This window comes from Guyanagaster necrorhizus, assembly GCF_019112545.1.
Source record: "Guyanagaster necrorhizus MCA 3950 unplaced genomic scaffold BT62scaffold_3, whole genome shotgun sequence".
Taxonomy (NCBI): domain Eukaryota; kingdom Fungi; phylum Basidiomycota; class Agaricomycetes; order Agaricales; family Physalacriaceae; genus Guyanagaster; species Guyanagaster necrorhizus.
In genome coordinates this window covers 406,702-429,042 of record NW_025064882.1, presented here as the reverse complement: position 1 = coordinate 429,042, position 22,341 = coordinate 406,702, and the positions used below count along the sequence as shown (strand labels likewise).

The following is a 22,341-nucleotide window of genomic DNA, read 5'->3' as shown; positions in this document are numbered from 1 at the left end:
TATGTCAACTTCGGTCACTGCACCGGTAAGGCTTTCTTTCATTACCAGAGGGAAGTACGATAAAAAATGATAACCGAGGTCGGAATAGAACCCATACAGTCTTGATGTTTATGCCAACAGCTAATTGATTATTCCATTAATGTGTCATAAATAACCTTGGACTGATTATAAAGCAAACACTACCCATTACCAATTGAGTGACTGTCTAACCAGAACGCCTTCCACACAGCCCAATTGGTCGTCCCACAATGGCGCGTGGTAATCAAACCTCGGAATCTGTGGCACCAATGCAACCGCCGCCGCTGGATTTACCTGTCGCAGAGTTCGAAAAAGTCGAAGAGTCTTCAAAACCCGCCAATAATGGCGTCCACGACCACCAAATGAAGGCTTATGGATGTACGCCAAATTCACGCGTCTTCTGTTGTCAACTGCTGCTGAAAATTCTAGTTTTCAGTCAACGATCTGTCGCACTATCAAAGACCTGACCACTACGTCCGTCATATTGGTTCGTTTTCGCGGTAATGACTAACGTACTCGATGCTGAACATCGTCCCAAGAGCCATTGGAATTGGACCTTGCCACCCAGGTCGAGTATGATATGGATGAACAAGGTATATGCTACTCGTGTTGGGGGTTGCAGATACTCATTGATCTGATAGACGAGGAATGGCTGATTGCCGTGAACGTGGATAGGAAGAAGATGGGGGTCGACACCGTTTCTTACGAGACATTTGAGATTATTATGGACAGGTTGGAGAAAGAGTGGTACAATTTGGTATGCGTTGCACTACTCTGCGTTGCCGTGGATATTGAACTTTGATCTATCAGACCAAAAACATACCTAAACCCCATTTCGATATGCCCTCAGAAGATTCCACTTGTGCGATATGCGACGATGCAGAGGGCGAGAATAGCAATGCCATCGTGTTTTGCGACGGATGCAATTTGGCTGTGCATCAAGGTGCGCCAGCGCGTATTCTGTTATCCGAAGCCTTTCTGAAATTGATATACGTTTAGAATGCTATGGTGTTCCCTACATTCCCGAAGGCATTTGGTTATGTCGCAAATGTAGCACCTCCCCAGAAACGCCTGTCGTCAGTTTCATGCATATCTCTCCAATACTTCTTGCTGATATCGACTCTCAGGAATGCTTTCTATGTCCCAATGAGGGTGGCGCGTTCAAGATGACTGACCATGGGCAATGGGTTCACCTTCTGTGTGCCATGTGGATTCCAGAGATGACCGTCCAAAACGAGGTTTACATGGATCCAACGATCGCGTTCGAGGACAAGCTCATGGACAGGATGAAGAGACTGGTGCTATCAACATAACTATCCTTGACTTCATTAGCGCTAACGCAGTTCATCACAGAAATGTAGCGTGTGCAAAATTCGAACGGGAGCATGCATACAATGTACCATCAAAAACTGTTACACGCCTTTCCATGTTACTTGCGCTCGGAAAGAGAAATTCCTGCTTCCCATGAAAAATCTTCAAGGCTCCGAACCGGTGGGAACCCTCAGATGCTACTGTGACAAACACCTTACTGTACGTGATCTGCAGGGGTCGTTGTTATAATCACTCACCTTCTTAATCAGCCAGCACAAAAAGCTGCTCGAGAGACAGCACAAACTGAAGAAGAACAGAGTGTCGAGAAGATCTCTAACACTGCCCGTGCCCATGCCAAGGCTTTTCAGACGGGAGCGCCTCTCGTTCCATGGATCATTGTAGACAGGATCGCCCAATATATCGGGAGGATCAACGTGCGCAAAAAGATTGATTTCATCATTCTCGTGTGCAAGTATTGGAGTTTAAAAAGGGAAGCAAGGAGAGGGGCGCCCCTTTTGAAGCGACTACATTTGGAGGCTTGGCCTTCTAGCACAAGAAATCAGTTCCAAACTACCGCTGAAAAAACTCAGAAGAAGACGGTAAAGCTCAGTACTTACTTTTATATTTATATCTGAACTTATTGGCAGATGCTTAAACGTCTGCGCAAGGATCTTGACTATGTCAAGCGGCTGTCCGTCAAGAGCTACAAACGAGAGATGCGTAAACTTGATCAGTTACACCTCATTCAAGATGTTCTGTCAAAATTCATATTCCCTCATGAATCACGGCTACGCTCAGCTTTTGAACGTATTGTAAGGTGAGTCCTTCATACGGTCGTGAGTACATGATCTTATAAAAGTATGTATAGCGTCGATAAAAGTGGCTATTTTCAGAATCCGGTTTCAAAGCTCTTGGTCCCCGACTATTTTGACATCATCAGACGTCCCATGTACTGGAATATAATTGAAGGCAAATTGGATCGGCATGAATATTGGGACTTCCAAGCATTCAAAGTGCTACCTCTATCTGATTCTTTGAGTTTAACTGACATTAGAATCCAGGATGACATTTATCTCGTCTGCAACAATGCCATTGCTTATAACAAGGCCGGATCACCTTTTTCCAACACTGCTAAACGTATTCTTGATGTTGCTGAGCGCATTTTCAAGGAGCTTCATGAACAGTGTCTCCCTCCGTCATCCCAATACACTTCAGCAACGGACGCCATGGAGGTTGACGTTTTACCGACACAGTCAACACCCTCCGTACTTGCCCCAGCAGAAGATGAGATGCAAGTAGACAACCCCGAAGCGGAATCTGAACAGAATACCAATCCAGCGGCGGGTATGAATGCTATGGAAGCTCATGTTATGCATGCAAAACCCGAGATTGGGGATCTTGAAACGTCCCTTCTGATGCTGGAACTCCTCTTATCCAAAGAAGTGATGCAGGATGATGTGCAGTACATCATCGAAGAGGATCCCTTGTCTTCTCTCTTCAGTTACAACCTTGGTCGGATAAAACCTCCCCCACCACCTGAAAAGAGGCCTGCTACCACGAAAAGGAAGCGTGATCGCAAGGCTGAGAATGCTCGGAGAGAGGCAAGGCGCGCTGAACAAGCGGCTCTCGAAGCTGCCAATGCCGAATTTCGCGCACCAAAGAGAAGTCGCCGTGCCACATCGAATACAACGGATAATGAGCTGGATGAGCAAGGTCAGGAGGGTTCAGATGGTCAGCTGAAAGCAACCTCATCCACATCGGTTCTGCAATACTTGCCTAGCGGGCAAATGAGCACGCCACTTTTGGTAGATTCTGTTGGACACAGAGACTCATTCCTGATGTTCGAGGCCGGATGGATCTTGCCTGAGGGTCAGAAGCGTGGCGGGCGATCATCGACGTTGACTGCACCACAGCCAGCACCGCTGCCATCGAAGAAGTGTATGTTTTGTATCTCGTATGTGTCGCAGACCTTTGTCTAACTGTATATCTCTTCCCAGCCCAGCAAAGGAGAAAGAGTGCGTGTCATTTTGACTCGCTTGCCCGCCCAAATTTGCTTACTATGTTTATTCTCTAGGTCGTGCGAAATCTTCTTTGGGCGTATTCAGCACGGGCGAATCCGAGAACCTGACGCTAAGCATGGAGAGAAACATCCTTCCTCAGGATCTGCCAACCACTCCAATAGAACACGTCGAAGAGGAAGTGCCAGCAGAAACCCCATCGGAGGACGATGTGAAAGAAAGGACTCCTGAAGAAGTGTCTGCGGCAGGGTCACCACAAGACAGACCGGACATAGCTCTTGAAGGACACGAGGAGGGACCATCAGAAGAACCTCTTGACGTCACAACAGAACCACCACTTACACCAACGGTTCTATCGCCACAGCGTGATTCTTCACAAACACCTCCAGACATGCCGACATCTCCCTCACTATCAAGATCCAGAAATTTCTCTCCGTTGCCAGAAGATATGCAGAACCCTATGCCTATTGATCTACCTGTTTCAGCGGTGAGGGATGAGCCCATGATGGTGGACACCCGACCTACCGCCACCCCGGATCGTACGGCTGGCATCAAATTAGAGCAAATTGCCTATGTTCTAACTGATCATCAAGCAGTTACCTCCGAAGAAACAGAAATTGGGAATGACGTCGAACCTGATAGTAGAGTCGAATCTCGACCTGAAGCTGAGGCAGAGATCAATGCCGAACTTCATGTCGATACTGAGGTCTGTACAGCAACAGTCGATACCCAGGTTCGTCCCGAGGTCGGTCGGGTTACCGTTCATCTCGAGGTCGACCAGGTACATGAACCTGAGATCGAGGAACCCCTTGAACCTGAGATCAGCGAGGTCCTTGAACTTGAAATTCACGAAGTCCGCGGAGCTGAGGCCGACGAGATTGATGCTCAACTTCCACAGGTGGACACACAAGTTCATGTAGTTGATACCGAGCCTCTAGCGGACGCCACGCAATTTCATGTCGGCACTCAGACCCTTCCAGAAGACAGTGAAGTCCATGCCGATCCTATCCAGGACCGTGAAGGCGACGATGACCAAACCCAGGCAGAGGTCGAAGTTCTTGATATATCAGACGCTGCTTTGAGTGGCCAGGTCGACACCGATGTTAGCACAGAACCAGAAGCCGAAGTGCAAAAGTCTCCAGAGGCAGAAGTCACGGTCCAAATTGAAGCTACTCCCCAAAGCGATGCTGCGTCCGCCCTGCTAGGTGACCATGATACGCCAATGGCTGGCGTCGACACCCCGACTGACGCTATTCACCTACCTGAGGTTGTGCCGGAGTCACAGTCGGAAGCTTTGAATATTGAGCCGGAATATCCACAAACAGAAGATGATATTATGTCTCACCAGGAAGAAGCAGTACAGTACATTGAACCGACTGGAGATGTTAGTGGTCAACAAGAAGACGTTGAGATGGAGAATGCTGCTCCAGCGGAAGTTCCCGTTCCGGATGAGGTGGACGCGTCCGACAGGGTTGAGATTCAAGCAGATGGCGATACTGGGACAGAGGGTGATATTCCAGCAGAGGTAACTGTTGTACCCGAGGATTCTCCTATTGCCGAAATGACGAACGAGGTCCAGCCAGAGCAGGCCAGGTCCGACTCGCCGGAGGAAACAGCAAAGGGTGTTAATTCGCCTTCAGATTCCGAACAAGAGCTGATTCGGAAACGAATTGAAGAGGCCCGTCAAGTCAGAGATCGGTATGGTCGTAATGTCGACGATCTCAAGCGGATGCCCAATTACAACGTCATCGAAGACCCCGACAGGGGTGGCTTCATTGTTGAGGAAATTGTCACACCCGATACTCGTCGTGCAAAGAACAAGCAACGGAAGGCTGCGCTTAGCGAAGCGATTCCGCCTTACGATCGTACCCTTGGGAATGTCAATCTCAAACCTGGTGAAAAGTTGGAAAGCGGTACCTTGGGTAAGCTTTCGTGTCCTTCCACAATTTAAGTTCTAGTAGACTCATATCATTTCTTCTCTTTCAGTCTGGGCAAAATCTGGTATGGAGACATCTTGATCTTCACTATATCAGCTCTGATATCTTTTTTGTAGGAAGCTACCCGTGGTGGCCAGCGGTTATATACGACGAGGACCATCCAGAGCTACCGGAGAAAATTCTCAATAGGAAAAAGGAGTTTGTGGCAAAGTACAAAAAGACGAAGCGAATCAAAGATGATATCCACTTTTATACGGTCAATTTCTTCGACAAGGAAAAGTCGTGGCAATTTATGACAGCGAAGCATCTTAAAATGCTGGGTGAGCATAAAGGTAGGCGACTTTCTTTATAGCTGTTGGCGTTTGGGTTTTAAGTGCATTGCAGAACTGGACGAAGATATGATATCTCCGACGTCGCGGAGACAGAACTGGAAGAAAAGTACTAAGCAGTTGCGGGAGTGCCAAGAAGCGTTTCGGTGCGTCCTGGTTTTCTCTTGAGGGATAGATATTAAATGGAGCATGCAGAATTGCGCTCGATGAGATGGAAAGTGACACTGAGGGTGAAAAGAAGAAAGAAATGGAGTTGATCAATCCAGAACCTGTGGCTAGCACGAGCAAAGATGCAGGCCAGGAGCGCCCAGTTTCGGAAGATGCTAACTACGATGCCGATGCCGATGCTGACGCTGACGCCGATGCCGATGACGCTGACGCCGACGCTGATGCTGATGCTGATGCTGATGCTGATGCTGATGCTGACGCCGACATTGACATGGATATGAATGTGAGTTGAGTGCATGTAGGATCATCTGCCATTTTCTTTTCGGTGTATCAGTTTTCGACATGTATGTATGATGTATTATATTCTTAGCGTTGTGAAATACGTTTGTTCAGATTGTTGAAGCCGCATCCTCGATAGTCAAATAAAAATGGTGAGCTCATACACAACGCCAGACATTATACTTCTGTGGTGTATGTACGGAATCCAAGAGAGTGATATTAGGGAATATATTCATGCCAACAGGAGTTGAAACCAGCCTGCTTCCCAAAAATCTAGAATACGACTGATGAGAGTCGGTATGTCGCGTCATAAATTCATTAATCTTTCTTGGACGCCTTGGCTTGGTCCTCGGCGTGTTTTGAGTATATCATGTCAGTGAAGGGCCTGGAATGCAAGAAATGAGCAGAAAATCTTGCAGTAAGGCTAGACGGCGCACCCTTCGAATCGCAGAGCAATAATGTAGACTATGTATACGTAGAGTGTGATGAAAAGGCCTGCAGGGGAGGATTCCCTGTATCCAGGTTTAATGGAGGCTCAGGAAAGACAAGGGAAAGTAAGGCTGACCACAACGCCACACCAAGGAAGCACATGGTGCTACCAACGTACATGGGGTCATTCAAGACGTTGAACGGAAATCTAGTACGCGTCAACGATAAAGAACAGCGACGAAGGAACGACGTACCCTTCTACCCTATGGTCCATAAGGACCCCAAAGTAATCTCCCAAAAACGTGCCAGTGATACCCAGCGCCCACGTCGACGACACCACCAACAGCTGCCCTGTACCTATCAACGTCAACGGCAGCGCCTTGTTATACGGCTCTGGTAGCAGTTCCACCCTCGGCTGCTCTGCCAGCGCAGCGTGGAACCTACCCGTAGCGTGACAGTCAGACGAGAGTACGCCGGGGGCGAAGGTCCACGTACAAATAATCCCTCACCATGCCGAATAAAAAAATCATCAGAGCGAGAAAGTAGCATCCTGCCTTTGGGCTGCCGAAAATGCGCGTGATGGTCTTGTTTCGGTACTCTGGAGAGATAGTGAGAGCGGCGAGGGGCGAAAAAAATGGAGCGTACCGTTTCTCGCGACGACATTCCATGCGGTTGGGTTGAAGGTTATCGCTGCCAGGGAAAGGAGCAATGAAGGCTTGGAGATGTCGACTAATGAATGAAAGACGTCCATGTCGATTTTCAAGTGAAGGTGAAGAAGGTAAACAGACAGATCGGCCGTGCCATATGGAGAAAAAATTGAGTGCATTTCCATTCTGCTACTAACTCTCTAGCTACGAACTAAACGTATATTGTCCCACGAGCCGGTCCCAGATGTCTTTCGTATCGACGGTGGCTTCGAGCCTTGACGCGAGGAGGAACGCACCGCTGAGCTTTCTATTCAAGCTGTACGTCTCCTGCGGTGGAGGTGTAAGCCTGTGCTCCAACATCACCGGAATATTATTCCGTATCTGAGCTGTGATATCTGCCCAGCTCGAGTCGCGGCCGAAAGTATACGGCTGGGGAGTCGACGCTTTGAATGGCGCGGCAAGGAGTGTCATGGATTTTACATGGGCATCCAGCATTATCTATAACACGTACTTATCAGCTAGGGTAACGTTGCAGCGGGAGCTAACGAACCTGGTTCTCCTGGCCGGTGAGGTAGCCCACCTTCAAACTCCACTCAACGCAAGCGTCCCAGTCATCAGAAGCAGCTGCCTGGAGTAACTTCAACCAACCATCCATGAACTCTTTGGAATACAGTCGTGTAGCACCAAAATCCACTAGCCCAATCTGCCTTGTACGCGCATCCCAGAGAAAATTTGTCCAGTTGGGATCCGTCTGCATCATCCGGAACTCGAAGAGCTCTTTCAAACAGAGTTCAATAACACACGCAGCGATCTGCTTGAAGAGTAAATAGGAGAAACGTAACGATAGCAGGACGCACGGTGTCGCGATCTGGTTGGGACAAGGCCTTGACGTCCGCCTCCCCGACGCTGATCCCGTCGATGCGTTCCATGACGAGAACGCGGTCAGTGCTTCCTTTCCACACCCAAGGAATCTTGAAACGCGGATCGTTTCCAAGGTACTCTGGTGATCCAAAAGTACGCAAGAACGAGGCCTCCCGAGAGTAGTCACACTCATCTGCTAGCTCCCGCTTCATAACCTTCACGTAACCCAAATCAGCGCAGGAACTTCCGAGGAAGAATTAAAGAAACTATTCACCGAGACGGTCTTGTCCAGAAAAAGACCCTTTGGAAGAAACTTGCCGGCGGTCAACAAGAGCTTGATATAACCCAGGTCACTGTCTATCGAGTTGGCGATATTGGGGAACTGGATTTTGACTGCTACTCGGTACGGTTCGCCCGTGGGCGAAGCAGACGCTTTGAGAACGGCACTGTGTACTTGACCTATCGACGCTGCAGCAAAAGGAATACGGTCAAAAGAGTCAAAATGTGAACTCCAGTCTGTCCCCAGAGAATTTTGCAAGACTTTCTATCATGTCGTGATCAGGATGCGACACCGCAAAAGCGATACGGGGCCGCACCTCCATTTGCCAATCCGGCATGTAATGCGCGCTATCCTGCACCCTTCGGAAGATTTTATCTACTTCGGGGGGAAGGAGGTGGGTATCTGAGTTTTGGATCATCAGAAATAAATACGCGACGTTCAACATTAAGGACAGGGCAGACCTTGTATGCTAAGAAATTGGCCCAGCTTGAGCGCTGCCCCGCGCATCTGCGAGAGCTTGGAGACGAGCCGCTTTATGTTGGCTTCGGTCATCATGACAGAGGCTTGGTTGTCGCCGGTTCGACGGAGCAATTCTGAGGCAGCACCGTAGCTGAGAGAAGCAGCAAGCCCTGTAGAATTGTTCAGTAGATGTGAGGGGTAAATTGAGGAAAACGAACCTCCGTAGTGGAAGAGCCGGCCAATACGCGAGGATGGGACTTTGGAAGAAGATAGGTTACGCGTCGGAAAGACTAGAGGCGCCTGTATTTCTTCTGCCTGTGTTGGAGGTGCGGTTTCGTAGGGAATGGAGTCTACTACCGAGTCCTCGCGTATTTCTTGTGTCTAGCAAATATCAAGCAGGGACCAAGAGTCAATTATTTATTGGACGCACTTCCTCCACACTTTTCACTTCTGCAGAAAATTCTCGAGGAAGAATGGAGACTCTGGTCAACACGAATGGTTCAGTCTTTCACTATTTCAGAAAAAAGAAAACATAAGAAAGCATAGTCAGACTTACCACAACTGGCCGTACATTCTCCTCAGTTTTGATTTTGTTTTCTTCCAGTGCCGGCGCGTCGCGATTGTTCATCCTTGAGACAAGTACTGAACGCTGCCCAGCAATTTGCGAGGCTCTTATACGTGCCGCATGGCCAAGAATGTCAGCAGCAGACGAAAGGACGCAGAGCCAGTTATACGCTGGTCCTGGTGGCATGCAAAAGAGGATGGTCGGTTGCGGCCCGGTGACCCACTAATACTAGTGGATAATATTTAAGTATGAAGTACATCATAAAAATACAATCTATGTCAATAGTGATACCGATACAACCAAGATATGCGTGCTCCCAAGATCCCACCGAGTAGCAAACTACGTGCCTCCCCCACCCTCCGCACTACGTTGCATAAACGACTGCAAAATCTCATGACTGAACCCCCCCTTGGGCTGCACAGGTCTCGGGAGCGACGCAGACATCTGTGTCTGCTGTGCATTAAAGTTCATCATGTTATTTGCCTGAGGAACCACCCCAGCACCAGTATACGGCTGGCCGCCACTAAACGACTGTTGTTGCGATGCTTGCTGCTGCTGCTTCTGCTGTAGCTGTTGTTGATGTTGCTGGAACTGCTGCTGAATCGTCTGTGGAGGCTGTTGGGATGTAAACCCAGATGGCCCAGACGAAGATGCAACATTATTGCTAGCCGCTGCTTGGGCTTGGGCTTGGGCTTGGGCTTGGGCTTGGGCAGCACGGACCCGCTGGGCCATAGCAAATTGGGTCATGACCGCATTCCGCTGCTCCGGAGGCATCTTGGCTAGGGTAGCCATCATGTGAGGTGCCATCGGAAAGTTGAGCGGCCCTGGGTTCGTAGGCTTTGGCAGCTCGGGCATGCCGTTGAGAGGGAAAAAGGCGCCTACAAGTCCTTGAGCATTTATGGGGAACAACAGGGCATTGGTATCTTGGATGCCTGAGGGTCGCGTCCACGCAGCGACAGCATACTGCCAACAATGTGAATTTTATATGAGAAGAGCTTAGGAATGCCACGTACCACTTTCTTACTTAGAAGAAGCGCAATCAAAGATCTGTACTGAAGCTCGTTCGTCTTGGGATCCGCAATACGGGGCTGAGCCGCAAAGGTACACAACACAGGTTGTGTCTTCTTGACCCACACCTGCAAATCCTGCGTCGATACAGAAGAATGGACCGTGGGCGTAAGCATAAATGATGCCGGCCAAGTATTGGCATGACTAAAATCAACCTCAGTTAAGCGGAAAAAGGAAGGCGAGACAGAAGATAATTACCAGTCAGCGGGATTCTGAGCGAACGCCACAACATGTACCTGCATCTCCCGCTTCCCGTTTGCATCAACACCGCTCCAGCGAAGCGTCCCCTGCCACACCGGGGTTTTGAAAGATTGTTTTGGTTGTGGCTGGGGTGGTTGTGTAGCATTACTCGGTGGATGGTCCCCCGCCGCCATCATATTCATCGGTGGCGTCGAAGTAATTGAACCAGAAGGCACGTTCACCATCATATTGGGAGAACTCTTCGACGGACCCGCTCCCAGATGTTGCGATGGAGGTTGTCCCGTCCGATTTTGTTGCTCAATGACCATTCGCATTTGTGCAGCTGTGCCAGGCGGCATTTGCATTCTAGCTGCGTTAAGAGCTTGACTGATCTCGCCGGGATTCGAGACAGATCGAATGTGCATTCCTTGCGGTGGCACGAAATTGTTTGTCGGAGGATTTGCTCCGTCGTTGGGAGGAAACGCGGCTGTGGACCCTTGCGCGGGTGATGAGCCTTGTGGAACTTTTAGGGTCTCGGTGGCCGGATTTGCGATCGCATTCGCCGAGTTTCCCTGATTGGCTAGCTGCCCCTGCATTAGTTGCTGTCTCATCGCAGCCATTTGGGGAGTTCTCATCACAGCGAAGACGACCTGACGAAGTTTCTGGTGCTGAGGCATTCTCTTGGTTATCTCCTGATGAATGATCTCGGCGCGCGCAATTTCCCCCCGACCACGAGCATCTACCATCGCTTTGTTTAGCTCACGCATTTTGGCGTCTTCCTGTCGGAAGCGTTCAAATAATTGCTGGGGACTCGGCATCGGTATCTGAGGCGGTGTATTTTGAGGCGGGTGATGAATGGGGTTATTCGCAACAGGCTGAGAGGGGAGTGGACGAGTTGGCGCAACAGAGGGAGTGGGAGTAGGCGTCGATTTTTCATTGGGCTGGGAAAGTCGCACGCGTTTCACATCCATCTTGTCGTCGACAGAGATGACTTCATGAGCGCGCTTTTGGGGGGTCGCTAATGTGAAGTATTGAGACATGTAACAGCAGAGAACGAAGAAGTTCGTTACTTTTGGGTAGCGCAGCCTGATACACGGGGAAACCAGAAAGGCAGAGTGCATGCTGGGAATGCACTGGAAACCAAGGCAGCACCTTCTGACCAGCAGCGGCCTAGAGGATATGTAAGTGTATGGTGGTCAGGGGAAATGGAAATATTACCGAAGACTGCAGCTCCGAGAACTTGGGAAGTGATGAGTCCAGGGCGATAATGCTTAGGTGGATATTTCTCTGAAAACCTGTTAGCAACGCAGTCTTGACGCGTTCGGAACAAGACAGGCACCTTCTGGAGCTCAGAAGGCAGAGTATCCCAAGTAATGCAGTCGAGCTCCGGCAGCTGGTTGTACAGAGGAAATTCAAGATCGTCCGGCGGAGAAGATGCAATGTGGAATATGTGGTAGAGTGGAGGACGATTTGGATCAGGTGGGATATAGCAACTCTGCAGGGTATCAAACATCTAGACCTTACGTTAAGGCGTGTAGCGTGTAAGTGAAACTAATTCATTTGCTAACCTCTACCGCCGCAACAAAGCCCTCTAAGGCCGACATTCCGTGGGTTCCTAAAGAAGACAGACCGATACCCAGCTTCGATGGCTCCTCCTTGATGAGCTTGGTCACAGGCTGAAAGTCGGCAAAGAATCTTTTACATAGTAATGGTGTAGGCCGGGTATCAGCAGTACCGTAGGAGACAAAAGCCATGCGGAACTAGTGGTGAATAATTAGGTGGTGGGGGGGCTGCAGTATGGCTATTTTCTCCTACTCTGAAACCGGGATTGGACTCGCTGAGACGTTTAAGCATTGGGGCGACGTATTGGCCGATGACGAGGTGCCATTGAGCGGCGAGCGAGAGGGATGCATCGACGACGAAGGCGACGGCAATGGTGTTCTCCGGCGAGGTCACGTCGTGGGCCATGGTGGTAGGAAGACAATCTTAGCTGAATGACAAATTCCCACAGGATGTCGGTGCCACTTTGTTTGTACAAAGATCAATGGTAAACATATCTGGTATATCGATAAAGAATATTTCATCCTGCCACTGCTCGCGAATATAAGCATTTGTTCCGTTGGAATGGGGGTCGTGGTACAGAGATACAGTGTCGACATCACATCACGCATACATCCATCCTAGACCATCATTATCCGCTCCTCGACCCGGTCTTCGAGTCTTTCTTAAAGTACTCGGTATTCATCGACTTCATCTGAATGAGATCGAATATTGTCTCGCCAGTGCTGAGGAACGTATCAGCCACTGAACGCAGTGTTGGCTCGGTAATCGCTGAGGTATTGGGGCTGCATATCATCAGCTAGCAGTAGCCACCGAACCAAATATGCCACTCACGTAAAACCACTGGACCTCCGTACGCCTGCTAGCACCGTCGACAGCAATACTGCGTCGAGCGTATAGTGAAGGAGTCTTCCCAGCGCCATGGCAAACGCGATAGGTGATTTTCTTTGTAGGGGCACTGCGAACGAGGAGTGCTGGTTACTGGGTGGTTACTGAGAGAGATTCGTAGTACGACTGCTCGTCGACGTCGATCGTTCACAGACGAATTGCCTCGGCATGGAGTCGTGATACTGTATGCATCCAAAAATGGCAACCTTAGGGTTAGGGTGCTATTTACAGAAGAAATGCTACCAACTCTTTCGTCCCCAAGCATTATACGCTACGCCTCTCATATTCCACGTACATTCCTTATTTTGTACCCTTCCATGTTCATCAATAGCACGAGAGCAAACCACACCCCTTTGAGGCACATCTGCTACCTGCACTTCCCAAAGTGTCCAACTCCATCGTCCCTTCTGATAAGTTATCTTTGCCGGAACCCAGCTCTCGCCCTCGTCGATGGATACGTCAACGGATGCAACGTTTCCCGAAGACCCCGGGATGGCGTATCCTTTCACAAAGAGAGACAACGACGAGGGAAAGTAGACTGCCACAGCGACAACCGAGTTCAGTGGAAGGGATTCTATGGCAGGGTGTTTGGACCACGCATCTTCTGCGTCAGCTTTGGTTTCAATCTATAGATGAATTTAGTGTTTGATGCTAATAGATACGATGAAATCGACATACGGTTGGTGGAAGGATCTTGTAGTCTCGCTGCTGATAGAAATTGGGCGACTCGTCTGGAGAAACAATGATTGTATCAAGCCATTTCACCCATCTGGCACCCAAGACACCCGGGACAACGAGGCGTAGAGGTCCCCCGTGTTCCGCTGGCAATGCCTCGTGGTTCATCTATCTATACATTAGCTTGGACATGAGGAGATGCATATCAGCGACAGACCTCGAAAGCCAATAGAACATCATTCTCAACCTTCATCGCCCTCTCAACGGGAATAGAAGAACCATAGTACGTGTCATCCTGGCACAGTGTAGCGTACGACGTGAAGCATACATGTGCATCGCCGTGCTGGATGCCGACATACGTTAATACATCACAGAGTCTTACCCCACCCCAGCTGCAGTTGGCAATAACACCGTCGTCCCAACCTACGCCCTGTACACGTTTGATAGCACCCATCTCGTTACGTCGGTTTCCGGCGCACTACAGGTACGTCGTTATCAGTACAAGTCATGGTCAACGGAATAGTGTCTCACTTGTAGCGCTGCAACTACTCGTGTTTGCGGAAACATCGTTCTGATATCCTTCATCGAAAAGGTCACTTGATTGTCCACCATTCCTCTGATGGTGAGCGTACAATCGTCTTCAGAGAACTGGCGGACTGGTCCATGGTTTCTGCAATACACGAGCTCTTCAGGAGTCAGCTGGAACTCGACGAGGGCAGCGGACAGCGGTTCCGCATTGAATGGCTCTTGTGCTTGCACCACGAGTAACTCTGAGTGTTCTGGTTCGCTGCTGTAGTCCATGGCGGTGGTTAGAGATGAACATGCGACCACCGGCCGTGTCTAAGTGGAATTGATGGTGGAACAAGCCGGAACCCGGTGTCAATGAGAACCCTACAGCAGGGAAAGATATCTGTCTAATGGCACAAATGTAAAGGAAGAGATAGAGAAACTTTGTTAAATTCCACGTGACCTGAAGGATAATTCTGGGAACAATATACTGGACTTGTCTAACGTACAAAGCCTTCCCTTCCTCTGGTCTGTGCTATGCATAAACACGCCTCAAGGCTCCAGGGAAGCGGGGAAATTGCCATTCTCGCGCTGGTCGTCCCACTTGGCGACCTAAGGAACATCAGACTGTCAGGAAATAGATCATTCGGAACGTCAAAAGCGATGCATACCCATTCATCTGGAATGTTATCGGCAAACAGACTCGGAAAAAAAAAGTGGAACAACATACTGGGGCAGAGAGTACGGTAGACCCTCTTGAACTGCTGGCAAGGAGCGTAGTCCTCACCCTTGGCATTGATACACTTGAAGTAATCGACATAGTTCTGGAAGCTGGACAGAGCAAACATAAGGCAGAGCAATATATGAGCAGCACAAGCGATAGTACCAGTTGCGAGTCTGATTCTGGTTGGGGAAGCGAGCTGGGATTCCTCTATCAGTCGTCGCCTTTATGACTGCCAGGGGAGGACCTCACCGTCGAACCCAACGGTCTGGAGAATGTATTTGCTGTGTGCATAATAAATACCAGAAAAAAAGGAATAAAAAAGAGAAGAAATACCTGGATAATTCAGAGGCCTCTGACATGGTGGGTGCAAGTTGGTGAACAAACCGGGTGGCAGCGGAAAGAGGTATATATTACGTAAGATTAGGTCGTCTAGACCACCGACCACCACCACTACTACTAACCTATTACAATGGACGCACTCAAGGCTGAAATTGCCTTAAAACGAAAAGGACTGCAGGATGGCTCTTCTGAACGACCGACAAAGTATATGCGTCGTGGTGACCTGGAACGAATGAAGGAGGAACAGGAACGCAAAGAGCGAGAATCGGCGGAGGCAAAAGAACGAGCGGCCATGGAAGAAGCAGAAGCAAAGGCCGTAGCGGCAAGGGCAGCGAAAGTGAGTAAGGCTGCATATGTTCTGCAAGGTTTAGATCCTAATTTGTTGATGGAGAACAGGCTAGTGCCAGGTCGTCCAATTCACCTCATCCCAGTTCGCTATCGCGCGACACCGACTCACCTAAACCCGAATCGTCATTCAATATCTCTGTAGAAGAAACTATACGTCGACTAAGAGCCAAGGGCCAGCCAATACGGCTGTTTGCCGAATCGGACAAGGACCGACGACTCCGGTTACGAGCACTGGAGTTGATTGAGGAAAAGGGCCATGACCGACAAGGCGGCCAGAATGATTTCAAGAAGGCCCTCGAGGATGTTGAAAATGTGGAGAGAGAGATGAACAGTAAGGGAATCCTCAACAAGGGCAAGAAGAAGGAAGAATCTGAGCTTGCTTCCAACACTGTGCTTGACCTCGACCTTGTCAAGACAGAGCCAGAAAAGCTGTATCCTATCATTTATTATGCTCTCAAACGAGTGCTGAAGGAGTGGGGAGAGGCAATGGACGAACGACCAGGTATGCATTACGTTTACCTTCACTTGAGCTTATCGAATCGCTCGACAGACCACATCAAGAGAACACACCAAGGAAAACTGGCTGCTGCGACCCAAGTCCAGTCCGCAGAGTATCTCAAGCCTCTTTTCAAGCAGTTACGTTCCAGAGTACGGCACTCCATCCGATGCCAGGCATTAGTTCATTTTGAATGCGTTCCTCTAGTCTTTACCCTCGGACGTCCTGGCGCGCATGGCTGAGATCGTTCACCACATGCAAAAGCGACAATATCAACGCGCAAACGACGCATATCTGCGCCTTTCTATCGGTAATGCACCCTGGCCTATCGGTGTGACCATGGTTGGGTATGTCCTGTTCCCTCCTCCACATGCTACGACATCATGCTTACTCCGGTCCTAGTATACACGAACGTTCTGCCCGAGAGAAGATCTCATCAGATCAAGTTGCGCATGTATTGAACGATGAAGTTAGTCGTAAATATATTCAGAGTCTGAAACGGTACGTCCTAGTGGGTCTTTATTGTTTCAGGGTATTGAATACTCGCCATCTAGACTTCTCACGTTCTCTCAGACCAAATACCCGCCTGAGGACGTATCTCAGTTGATGGGATAGTTTGCCCGAGTCTCCGCGGCTTTTCCTGCATAATAATAAGGTTTAGTACGGAATGATTGTCATTTGTATTCTTCATTTTGCGGGGAATTACATGGTGTTCTTGTCGTCGGGACAACACATATCCGAAAATGAGTTGGATACATATTATTATTTGCTCCTCCGGCAAACAGATGGGCTCATCTGGACAGTAAAGTGCTCAGGATTGTTCCGGATACATCATCAACGTCACCAACAAAGGGTTGCATTCGGCCTTGTTGTTCGGTGAACGGACACCCGAATGCGATCTGCGGCAATTTCAAAACGCCCCGCTGTACGAACCCGGGGGGGGGGGGGGCCACATTTGCTTTTTGAGTGCATCTGGACCTTTTCATCGGTACCGCTGCATCTGCATTAGGAGTGATCTACTACTAATCAACTACCACCTTATATTATTGTATTCAAAACAAAATGTAGCCGTTTATACCGCCGGAAAGGTCACCGCTTCCCTGCCTTCCCTTTTTTTCCCCGACTCGGAGTGTCGTCAGCAAGGGCATGGTCCATGTCCCGTATATGGTTAAATAGTTGCGTCTTGCTTGTGAAAACGTTTGAACAAACGTTACATTTGAACTAAAACGAGACACATGTATTCGTAAGATAGATGTTTCAAGACAGCACGGTGGAAAATCTTATCATACCTGCGATTCGGCCTCCTTCTCAGCTTCAGCTTTTTTCGACTGTTTAGCACGTCTCTTTTCCCTTTTCGTCATTTCCACTGCCACGCTCGAGGGTCGCGTGTCGTCTAGGGAAACGGTCTGCGCCTGGTCTCGAGGTTGACTTTGCACCTCAGGAATGGACGTGTCGAGAACGTTCCGCGCTATTTCTTGAGTTTTCATCAACGGCTCCGAAGGTGGTTTCTTGATTTTATTTTTGTTTTTCTGCTTCTTTCGTTTGCCAATGTTGGCCTGCTGGTCCTCACCATCAGAAGCGTTAGCAACGGCAGTAACGTCTCCGTCTATCGTTGGCACGTCAGGCGTTAAACTTTGCGACCGTGGCAGATCCGGAGTCTCTAGCTCTGGATCATTGAGGCCGAGTTCAGCATCTTCCTCCTGCATCTCCTTGCGTATGCGTTCAACTTCCTTGAGGTGCTTTTTGCTTCTTTCGTGACTGTCCCACGCTGCTTCGCTTCGAAATGATTTGCCACACACGACGCATTCCCACTCTTCGGAATCTTCGCCCTCGCCGATGGCCCACTCCAGATCATCATCGTGTGATCCTTTCGTGTCGATCTTCTGCCAGTCCTGTTCCACATAAGAATCTATTGTTGATTGAACACCTCTCCGGGAAGAACCCGCATGGGGCGTTGAAGTTCCCGATCCGACGCGACTCTTTATTTCTTCCGATTGATAAGCAAGATGGGCTTTGTAGCGCGGGTCGCGTTTACGCAAGAATTTGGCCAGAGACTGCATAATGTCATGTCATGTTATGCAGATACAACAGGAAGACATTTTTACTCACTCGGACGGTGTCATTGTAGTCTCTCCGCGCATCGTCCCGAGCCTTCTTGTTATCTTTTTCCATCAATCTAGAAAAAAAAAATACTCAGACTCTAAAAGCATACACGTAAAACATACAGTTACCTTCTAACCCGCCGATCAGGCGCTTCAGCAACATTCCATTGATCGCACCAGCTAAAATCTTTGTTTGTGACGAAATTTATCCATGCATTGTAGAACGTCCGTGCTGCGGTCGACTCTTCGCCCTTGTGAACGGGTGTCCAAGTCCAAGTAGAATATCCGAAAGAAGGTAGGTCAATATCTGAAATCATGGTCTCCTCCGCCATGAGCCGGTTAAACAGGTTTCGGTATACCGAGAAAAATCCCTGAAAAATCATGAGATAGCGTGAAAATCAGTAAAGCGCTAGTAGATCATTTTCGATAAAACATACGTTATCATCATCGGCGAATCCAGACCAGATGGTTGCATCAAAAAAACGGGCGAGGTGCCTTACTGTGAGGCCTCTGTCTCGTGCACGGGGTGGTGGGGCACCCTTACGGATATCCTCAAACACCGTTTCTGCATCGGGCTCAGGTTGTAATGACACCTTGTGTGAATCGTACCACGCGCGTTCCTACTTGGTGTGGCTCGGTCATTTGCCAACAGCCGGTGATTTTCTGTAGCTCACTTGTTCATCACTGAGAACCTGAGCATAGATGAGTATATTTCAAAGAAATTTCCCAGGGATCCGACCTCGTATGCCTGTTGCATCGCTGCAAATCGCTTCGTGGCTCCCTCAACATCGTTAGGATTCTTGTCCGGGTGGTGCACCAGAGCAAGTCTTCTGAAGGCGCGCTTAGAGACCGTAAGAATGGGTAAAGACGCAAAAGAATCCTAACTGGCGCACCTTCAGTTCGTCGGCCGTAGCATTCTCGTCGACCTCTAGCAGCTGATAGTAGTCCACGACTTCATCGGCTTGATCGTTACGTGCAGTCGACTCTCCTGCACCCATGGTATATGCTGGTGGACGAGAAGAGAAAGGCGAAAGGAGACGTCGTCGCCGTCGATGACGAATTGATTGCCTATTTTAGCCTCGATCAAATATTTTCGTCCCCCGCGAGGTTGGCTACTGACTCCACTACAACCACCACCGTTAGACGCCAGAATATCTGAGAAATCATGTCGGACTTTTTCAAATCGCCGTTTGTATCCAAGTCGTCGTCCTCTTCATCGTCTCCTAGCGGTGCGACATCCACCAGATTTGCCAGAACATTGCTTACAGATTTACCACTAGACGGTGAGAAGAAGGAACAACTCATGAATATCGTACGCACGGAAATTGCGCAGGCAAATGCTCAAATGCTCATGAACGCGAGTGTCCACTTGTTTCCCCCCTTCCTTCCCAATAATGACTAAATGATTCGGATTTAGAACATGAACGAGCGATGTTTCAAGGCATGCGTTACCAGGCCTGGGGCCTCCCTCAATAGTTCTGAAGAAGTGAGGGAATTTTTTTTTTTTTTTCGTTTTGTAATAGACAATTGATTCCGAAGCAGACATGCCTGACAAGATGCATGGAGCGTTTCATGGACACTTGTATGGATGTCCAGTCTGATCTGCCGTTGAGAAATCTGACAAATTTCAATCTGATAGTCAACATTGTTAGCCGAACTTATACCGCTAGGCTCAGCAGGGAAAGGCTGGATTCGATCACATCGGACTTTGAGAAACTTCCGTAGGAATGTTCTCCATGACTTATTCGTGTACTGGAAAGACTATTATTAATAGCATCAACAACAGTTGCACAACCTGCAAGAACGAAATGAGTATAAGGTACATATCTGCACGTAATAACAAAGCAGGTGAATCAAGTATGCGATATATGTGGGCTACAAAATGAAATAATGAATCAGTAACGAAATTATAAAGGGATGATACTCAGTCCATAACGAGACCCCCTGGGGCGGCGGTGACAACGAAAGCGGCGAACGACGAGTGATAAATGAAAGACCAGGAGAGGAATGTATGTTATAGTTACAATGTGAAAATGCGAATGCAGTAGTATAATGAATGACCGAGATGCTGGGTGCCATTCGGCGTGAATCTAGTTAAGAACGGAACCGTCATCAACCTCGTACTTGATGGCGGGCACACCTGGCGTTATGGTACCTTGACCGTCAGAGTAGGTCTCAGTCATGTTTGTCGGCGGATAGAATGGGGTTGTCAAAAGTGGAGGGGAAGCCGGGTCGTATTGATCCACCGGAGCGTTCATCTGATACTCTGAGAGTATCCCATCAGCCTGGTAATTGGGCTCGAACTGGGTACGTTCCCGATAAAGGGCACGAGGGACGGGCTGAGCCAGGTAGGGTCCGCCATGAGTCGGAGGAGCACCCGAGGACATATTTTGACCATAGTCACCAGCACTGTCCGTCACCATCTGATGTCCGCCAGTATATTGATACTCATTATACGATGATCCAAAGCTAGAAGGGTCTGGGATCGCACATGCAGTGGACAGGGTGGAGAATGAAGACGGCGTAAAGGCCATAGCGGGTACGACGGTGTTAACGGACTTGGGAGCATAACCAATCGAGGTAGGAGGTATGCCCGAAGCACCAGTGAATGTGGGTGCCTGATAATCAGCACCTTGCCGCCCGCTAGCCGCATAGGAATACTCAGTTTGAGAATCCGTTAAGCTTCCCATCGGGGGACGTGGTATCTCAACTGGAGAGGCCCCGCTATACGCAGGAGTATGGAGATATATAACAGAGGTCTGCGTTCTGTTTTGAAGGGCTCGAACGAGATGCGAGAGCTGCAATGCAGAGCCAATAAGCTCGTGGCGTAGCACATTTGTAGCCTGATATGCTTCTGTCCAGTCAGCACTTTGAGACCAAGCGCGACGGTGGCGGGGCTCCTCATTGAAGGCGGATTCTATGCGTTCCAAGAAAAAGGTCGGAGGACGCGACAGAGTGAAAGAGGCAAGACCCAAACCGGGTCCCGCATTAATAAATCTACTCTCGACGATATTGTCGAAAGGCATCTCCATTTTAAACCCGCAACCGTTTGACGAAATGAACCAGGCTAAAGTCTGTTTGCTTTCGCAAACATAAGCGACAAGGTCGTACTTGCTGACACTCGATGCTATGCGGCGCCAAGTGCCGATCGACAGGTTTGTACATGGAATAATAGTTATTGCTGTGGTGGAATGCCGTGAGTTGGGTTCTTGAGGTGTTACTACGACGTACGTTCACTCTCGTGAATGAGCTGCTGCAAGTCGGCCTGAAAACCAGTAAGCAGCTTAGGTGGTGATTCAGGCACAATGATGTCTGCTTGTCGCTGCGGCACCGGATGAGAGCCAGTTTGAACGGTGTCCTTGTTCTTGGCCTGCAGCATCTTCGCCTTTGCGCGGCTAGTAAGAGAAGCGTCAACAAATGTAAATGTCAAACGTTCAGTGAGCTAACCGATTTTGGAACCAAACTTGTGTCTGGCGCTCCTCCATGCCAAGCAATTCGCTGATTTCCCTCCGACGCGCAGCAGTTGGACTTCGTTCAACAGCGAAGAACTGCTCAAGATGAACGAGTTGTTCTGCCGTTACCCGCGAGCGTTTTCTCCGTTCCTTTTCGCCCTTGCTACTTGTCGAAGTTGAAGAATTGGACCGTTTGGGACCAGACGCCGGTTCCTTGTCTTTCTCGTCGTCAATTGAATCCGAACCACTTGGGGAAGGTCGATTCGAATTTATTGGCGTGTACGGAGAATGAGAGGCGGCAGCCACTCCCGGAGAAGGCGAGCCAGAGGCATCAGACTCATGGAATGATGGGTCGATTCGAAGTGAGGAACGTGTCGACCGAGTCAGAGGCGTTCGACGACTGGCCATGTCTCCGGCTGTTGATCACCCTTATATTAACGATGTTTAAGAATTTTAGCGAAATAATGACACCACACCTCTGGAAATAGCGTAGTTTCTGGCCCACGCGATACAGACGGCCAAACAGCGCGTTTATAACGACGATAAAGAGAAAGTAGCGGCCCAGACTGACTTGGGGAGATGGCAGGTGAAGGAAAGATAGGATGTCAGGAGATTTATGTACACACAAAAAAAAGAGCCTACTTGAATTCCGTGGAGAAGAAGGTCGATCAGATCTAGGAACTTGGTGACATAGGGATCAA

The 22,341-nt window shown here is 49.1% G+C and overlaps 11 protein-coding genes across 11 annotated transcripts; 3 read left to right on the top strand and 8 right to left on the bottom strand.

Annotated features, from left to right (window-relative positions):
* Positions 1-187: 187 nt before the first annotated feature.
* Positions 188-6,174, top strand: BT62DRAFT_941639 (uncharacterized protein). Its single transcript, XM_043187800.1, has 18 exons — positions 188-396; positions 455-505; positions 558-611; positions 660-775; positions 829-961; positions 1,018-1,094; positions 1,146-1,316; positions 1,372-1,548; positions 1,599-1,928; positions 1,977-2,146; positions 2,198-2,342; positions 2,391-3,267; positions 3,327-3,344; positions 3,404-5,269; positions 5,334-5,348; positions 5,401-5,616; positions 5,669-5,759; positions 5,809-6,174. The coding sequence occupies exons 1-18, from the start codon at positions 249-251 to the stop codon at positions 6,071-6,073; spliced, it is 4,920 nt and encodes a 1,639-aa protein (XP_043044498.1). The 5' UTR covers positions 188-248; the 3' UTR covers positions 6,074-6,174.
* On the bottom strand, positions 6,084-7,240 carry BT62DRAFT_941635 (phospholipid methyltransferase; the record flags this gene model as incomplete). Its single annotated transcript, XM_043187799.1, has 6 exons — positions 6,084-6,445; positions 6,498-6,572; positions 6,626-6,697; positions 6,744-6,929; positions 6,985-7,087; positions 7,135-7,240. The coding sequence occupies 6 exons, from the start codon at positions 7,238-7,240 to the stop codon at positions 6,379-6,381; spliced, it is 609 nt and encodes a 202-aa protein (XP_043044497.1). The 3' UTR covers positions 6,084-6,378.
* A 54-nt stretch (positions 7,241-7,294) lies between these two features.
* Positions 7,295-9,505, bottom strand: BT62DRAFT_926652 (ABC1-domain-containing protein). Its single transcript, XM_043185088.1, has 9 exons — positions 9,293-9,505; positions 9,167-9,241; positions 8,955-9,117; positions 8,739-8,906; positions 8,594-8,679; positions 8,272-8,541; positions 7,994-8,212; positions 7,687-7,947; positions 7,295-7,634 (listed from the first exon to the last, which is right to left on the bottom strand). Exons 1-9 carry the CDS (start codon positions 9,485-9,487, stop codon positions 7,341-7,343), a joined length of 1,731 nt encoding a protein of 576 aa, XP_043044496.1. The 5' UTR covers positions 9,488-9,505; the 3' UTR covers positions 7,295-7,340.
* On the bottom strand, positions 9,500-12,517 carry BT62DRAFT_1071602 (uncharacterized protein; the record flags this gene model as incomplete). The annotated part of the gene is made up of 8 exons (XM_043178780.1): positions 9,500-10,264; positions 10,315-10,513; positions 10,568-11,567; positions 11,620-11,719; positions 11,768-11,836; positions 11,889-12,062; positions 12,118-12,309; positions 12,365-12,517. The coding sequence occupies 8 exons, from the start codon at positions 12,515-12,517 to the stop codon at positions 9,641-9,643; spliced, it is 2,511 nt and encodes an 836-aa protein (XP_043044495.1). The 3' UTR covers positions 9,500-9,640.
* A 38-nt stretch (positions 12,518-12,555) lies between these two features.
* On the bottom strand, positions 12,556-13,185 carry BT62DRAFT_926650 (DUF1748-domain-containing protein). Its single transcript, XM_043185087.1, has 2 exons — positions 12,944-13,185; positions 12,556-12,894 (listed from the first exon to the last, which is right to left on the bottom strand). The coding sequence occupies exons 1-2, from the start codon at positions 13,030-13,032 to the stop codon at positions 12,741-12,743; spliced, it is 243 nt and encodes an 80-aa protein (XP_043044494.1). The 5' UTR covers positions 13,033-13,185; the 3' UTR covers positions 12,556-12,740.
* Positions 13,186-13,236: 51 nt separating this feature from the next.
* BT62DRAFT_977941 (molybdopterin binding oxidoreductase) lies at positions 13,237-14,473 on the bottom strand (the record flags this gene model as incomplete). The annotated part of the gene is made up of 4 exons (XM_043189312.1): positions 13,237-13,623; positions 13,676-13,840; positions 13,890-14,150; positions 14,204-14,473. The coding sequence occupies 4 exons, from the start codon at positions 14,471-14,473 to the stop codon at positions 13,237-13,239; spliced, it is 1,083 nt and encodes a 360-aa protein (XP_043044493.1).
* Positions 14,474-14,731: 258 nt separating this feature from the next.
* Positions 14,732-15,262, bottom strand: BT62DRAFT_1000229 (cytochrome c oxidase, subunit VIb; the record flags this gene model as incomplete). Its single annotated transcript, XM_043176630.1, has 6 exons — positions 14,732-14,791; positions 14,851-14,858; positions 14,910-15,010; positions 15,066-15,099; positions 15,153-15,184; positions 15,237-15,262. 6 exons carry the CDS (start codon positions 15,260-15,262, stop codon positions 14,732-14,734), a joined length of 261 nt encoding a protein of 86 aa, XP_043044492.1.
* Positions 15,263-15,329: 67 nt separating this feature from the next.
* Positions 15,330-16,817, top strand: BT62DRAFT_941625 (Prp18-domain-containing protein). Its single transcript, XM_043187798.1, has 6 exons — positions 15,330-15,583; positions 15,634-16,092; positions 16,141-16,238; positions 16,294-16,433; positions 16,489-16,587; positions 16,641-16,817. The coding sequence occupies exons 1-6, from the start codon at positions 15,373-15,375 to the stop codon at positions 16,699-16,701; spliced, it is 1,068 nt and encodes a 355-aa protein (XP_043044491.1). The 5' UTR covers positions 15,330-15,372; the 3' UTR covers positions 16,702-16,817.
* A 358-nt stretch (positions 16,818-17,175) lies between these two features.
* Positions 17,176-19,186, bottom strand: BT62DRAFT_883070 (DnaJ-domain-containing protein; the record flags this gene model as incomplete). Its single annotated transcript, XM_043182733.1, has 8 exons — positions 17,176-17,307; positions 17,376-18,140; positions 18,196-18,262; positions 18,318-18,559; positions 18,626-18,808; positions 18,863-18,880; positions 18,928-19,029; positions 19,082-19,186. The coding sequence occupies 8 exons, from the start codon at positions 19,184-19,186 to the stop codon at positions 17,176-17,178; spliced, it is 1,614 nt and encodes a 537-aa protein (XP_043044490.1).
* Positions 19,187-19,353: 167 nt separating this feature from the next.
* On the top strand, positions 19,354-19,943 carry BT62DRAFT_960550 (uncharacterized protein; the record flags this gene model as incomplete). Its single annotated transcript, XM_043188562.1, has 3 exons — positions 19,354-19,551; positions 19,606-19,674; positions 19,731-19,943. The coding sequence occupies 3 exons, from the start codon at positions 19,354-19,356 to the stop codon at positions 19,911-19,913; spliced, it is 450 nt and encodes a 149-aa protein (XP_043044489.1). The 3' UTR covers positions 19,914-19,943.
* Positions 19,944-20,278: 335 nt separating this feature from the next.
* Positions 20,279-22,048, bottom strand: BT62DRAFT_1000226 (homeobox-domain-containing protein; the record flags this gene model as incomplete). Its single annotated transcript, XM_043176629.1, has 3 exons — positions 20,279-21,369; positions 21,420-21,583; positions 21,636-22,048. 3 exons carry the CDS (start codon positions 22,046-22,048, stop codon positions 20,279-20,281), a joined length of 1,668 nt encoding a protein of 555 aa, XP_043044488.1.
* Positions 22,049-22,341: the final 293 nt, after the last annotated feature.

Excerpts from the sequence above, each read along its gene's own strand:
- BT62DRAFT_941625 (XM_043187798.1), top strand. The coding sequence starts at position 15,373 with ATGGACGCACTCAAGGCTGAAATTGCCTTAAAACGAAAAGGACTGCAG. Across the intron at positions 16,093-16,140 it reads GGCAATGGACGAACGACCAG|ACCACATCAAGAGAACACAC; the intron begins GTATGCATTACG and ends ATCGCTCGACAG. Across the intron at positions 16,239-16,293 it reads TCAAGCAGTTACGTTCCAGA|TCTTTACCCTCGGACGTCCT; the intron begins GTACGGCACTCC and ends GCGTTCCTCTAG.
- BT62DRAFT_926652 (XM_043185088.1), bottom strand. The coding sequence starts at position 9,487 with ATGCCACCAGGACCAGCGTATAACTGGCTCTGCGTCCTTTCGTCTGCT. Across the intron at positions 8,542-8,593 it reads TGCCGGATTGGCAAATGGAG|AAAGTCTTGCAAAATTCTCT; the intron begins GTGCGGCCCCGT and ends ACGACATGATAG. Across the intron at positions 7,635-7,686 it reads TCACCGGCCAGGAGAACCAG|ATAATGCTGGATGCCCATGT; the intron begins GTTCGTTAGCTC and ends TACGTGTTATAG.
- BT62DRAFT_941639 (XM_043187800.1), top strand. The coding sequence starts at position 249 with ATGGCGCGTGGTAATCAAACCTCGGAATCTGTGGCACCAATGCAACCG. Across the intron at positions 962-1,017 it reads CAATTTGGCTGTGCATCAAG|AATGCTATGGTGTTCCCTAC; the intron begins GTGCGCCAGCGC and ends ATATACGTTTAG. Across the intron at positions 5,760-5,808 it reads GAGTGCCAAGAAGCGTTTCG|AATTGCGCTCGATGAGATGG; the intron begins GTGCGTCCTGGT and ends TGGAGCATGCAG.
- BT62DRAFT_926650 (XM_043185087.1), bottom strand. The coding sequence starts at position 13,032 with ATGGCGCTGGGAAGACTCCTTCACTATACGCTCGACGCAGTATTGCTG. Across the intron at positions 12,895-12,943 it reads CGGAGGTCCAGTGGTTTTAC|CCCCAATACCTCAGCGATTA; the intron begins GTGAGTGGCATA and ends GATGATATGCAG.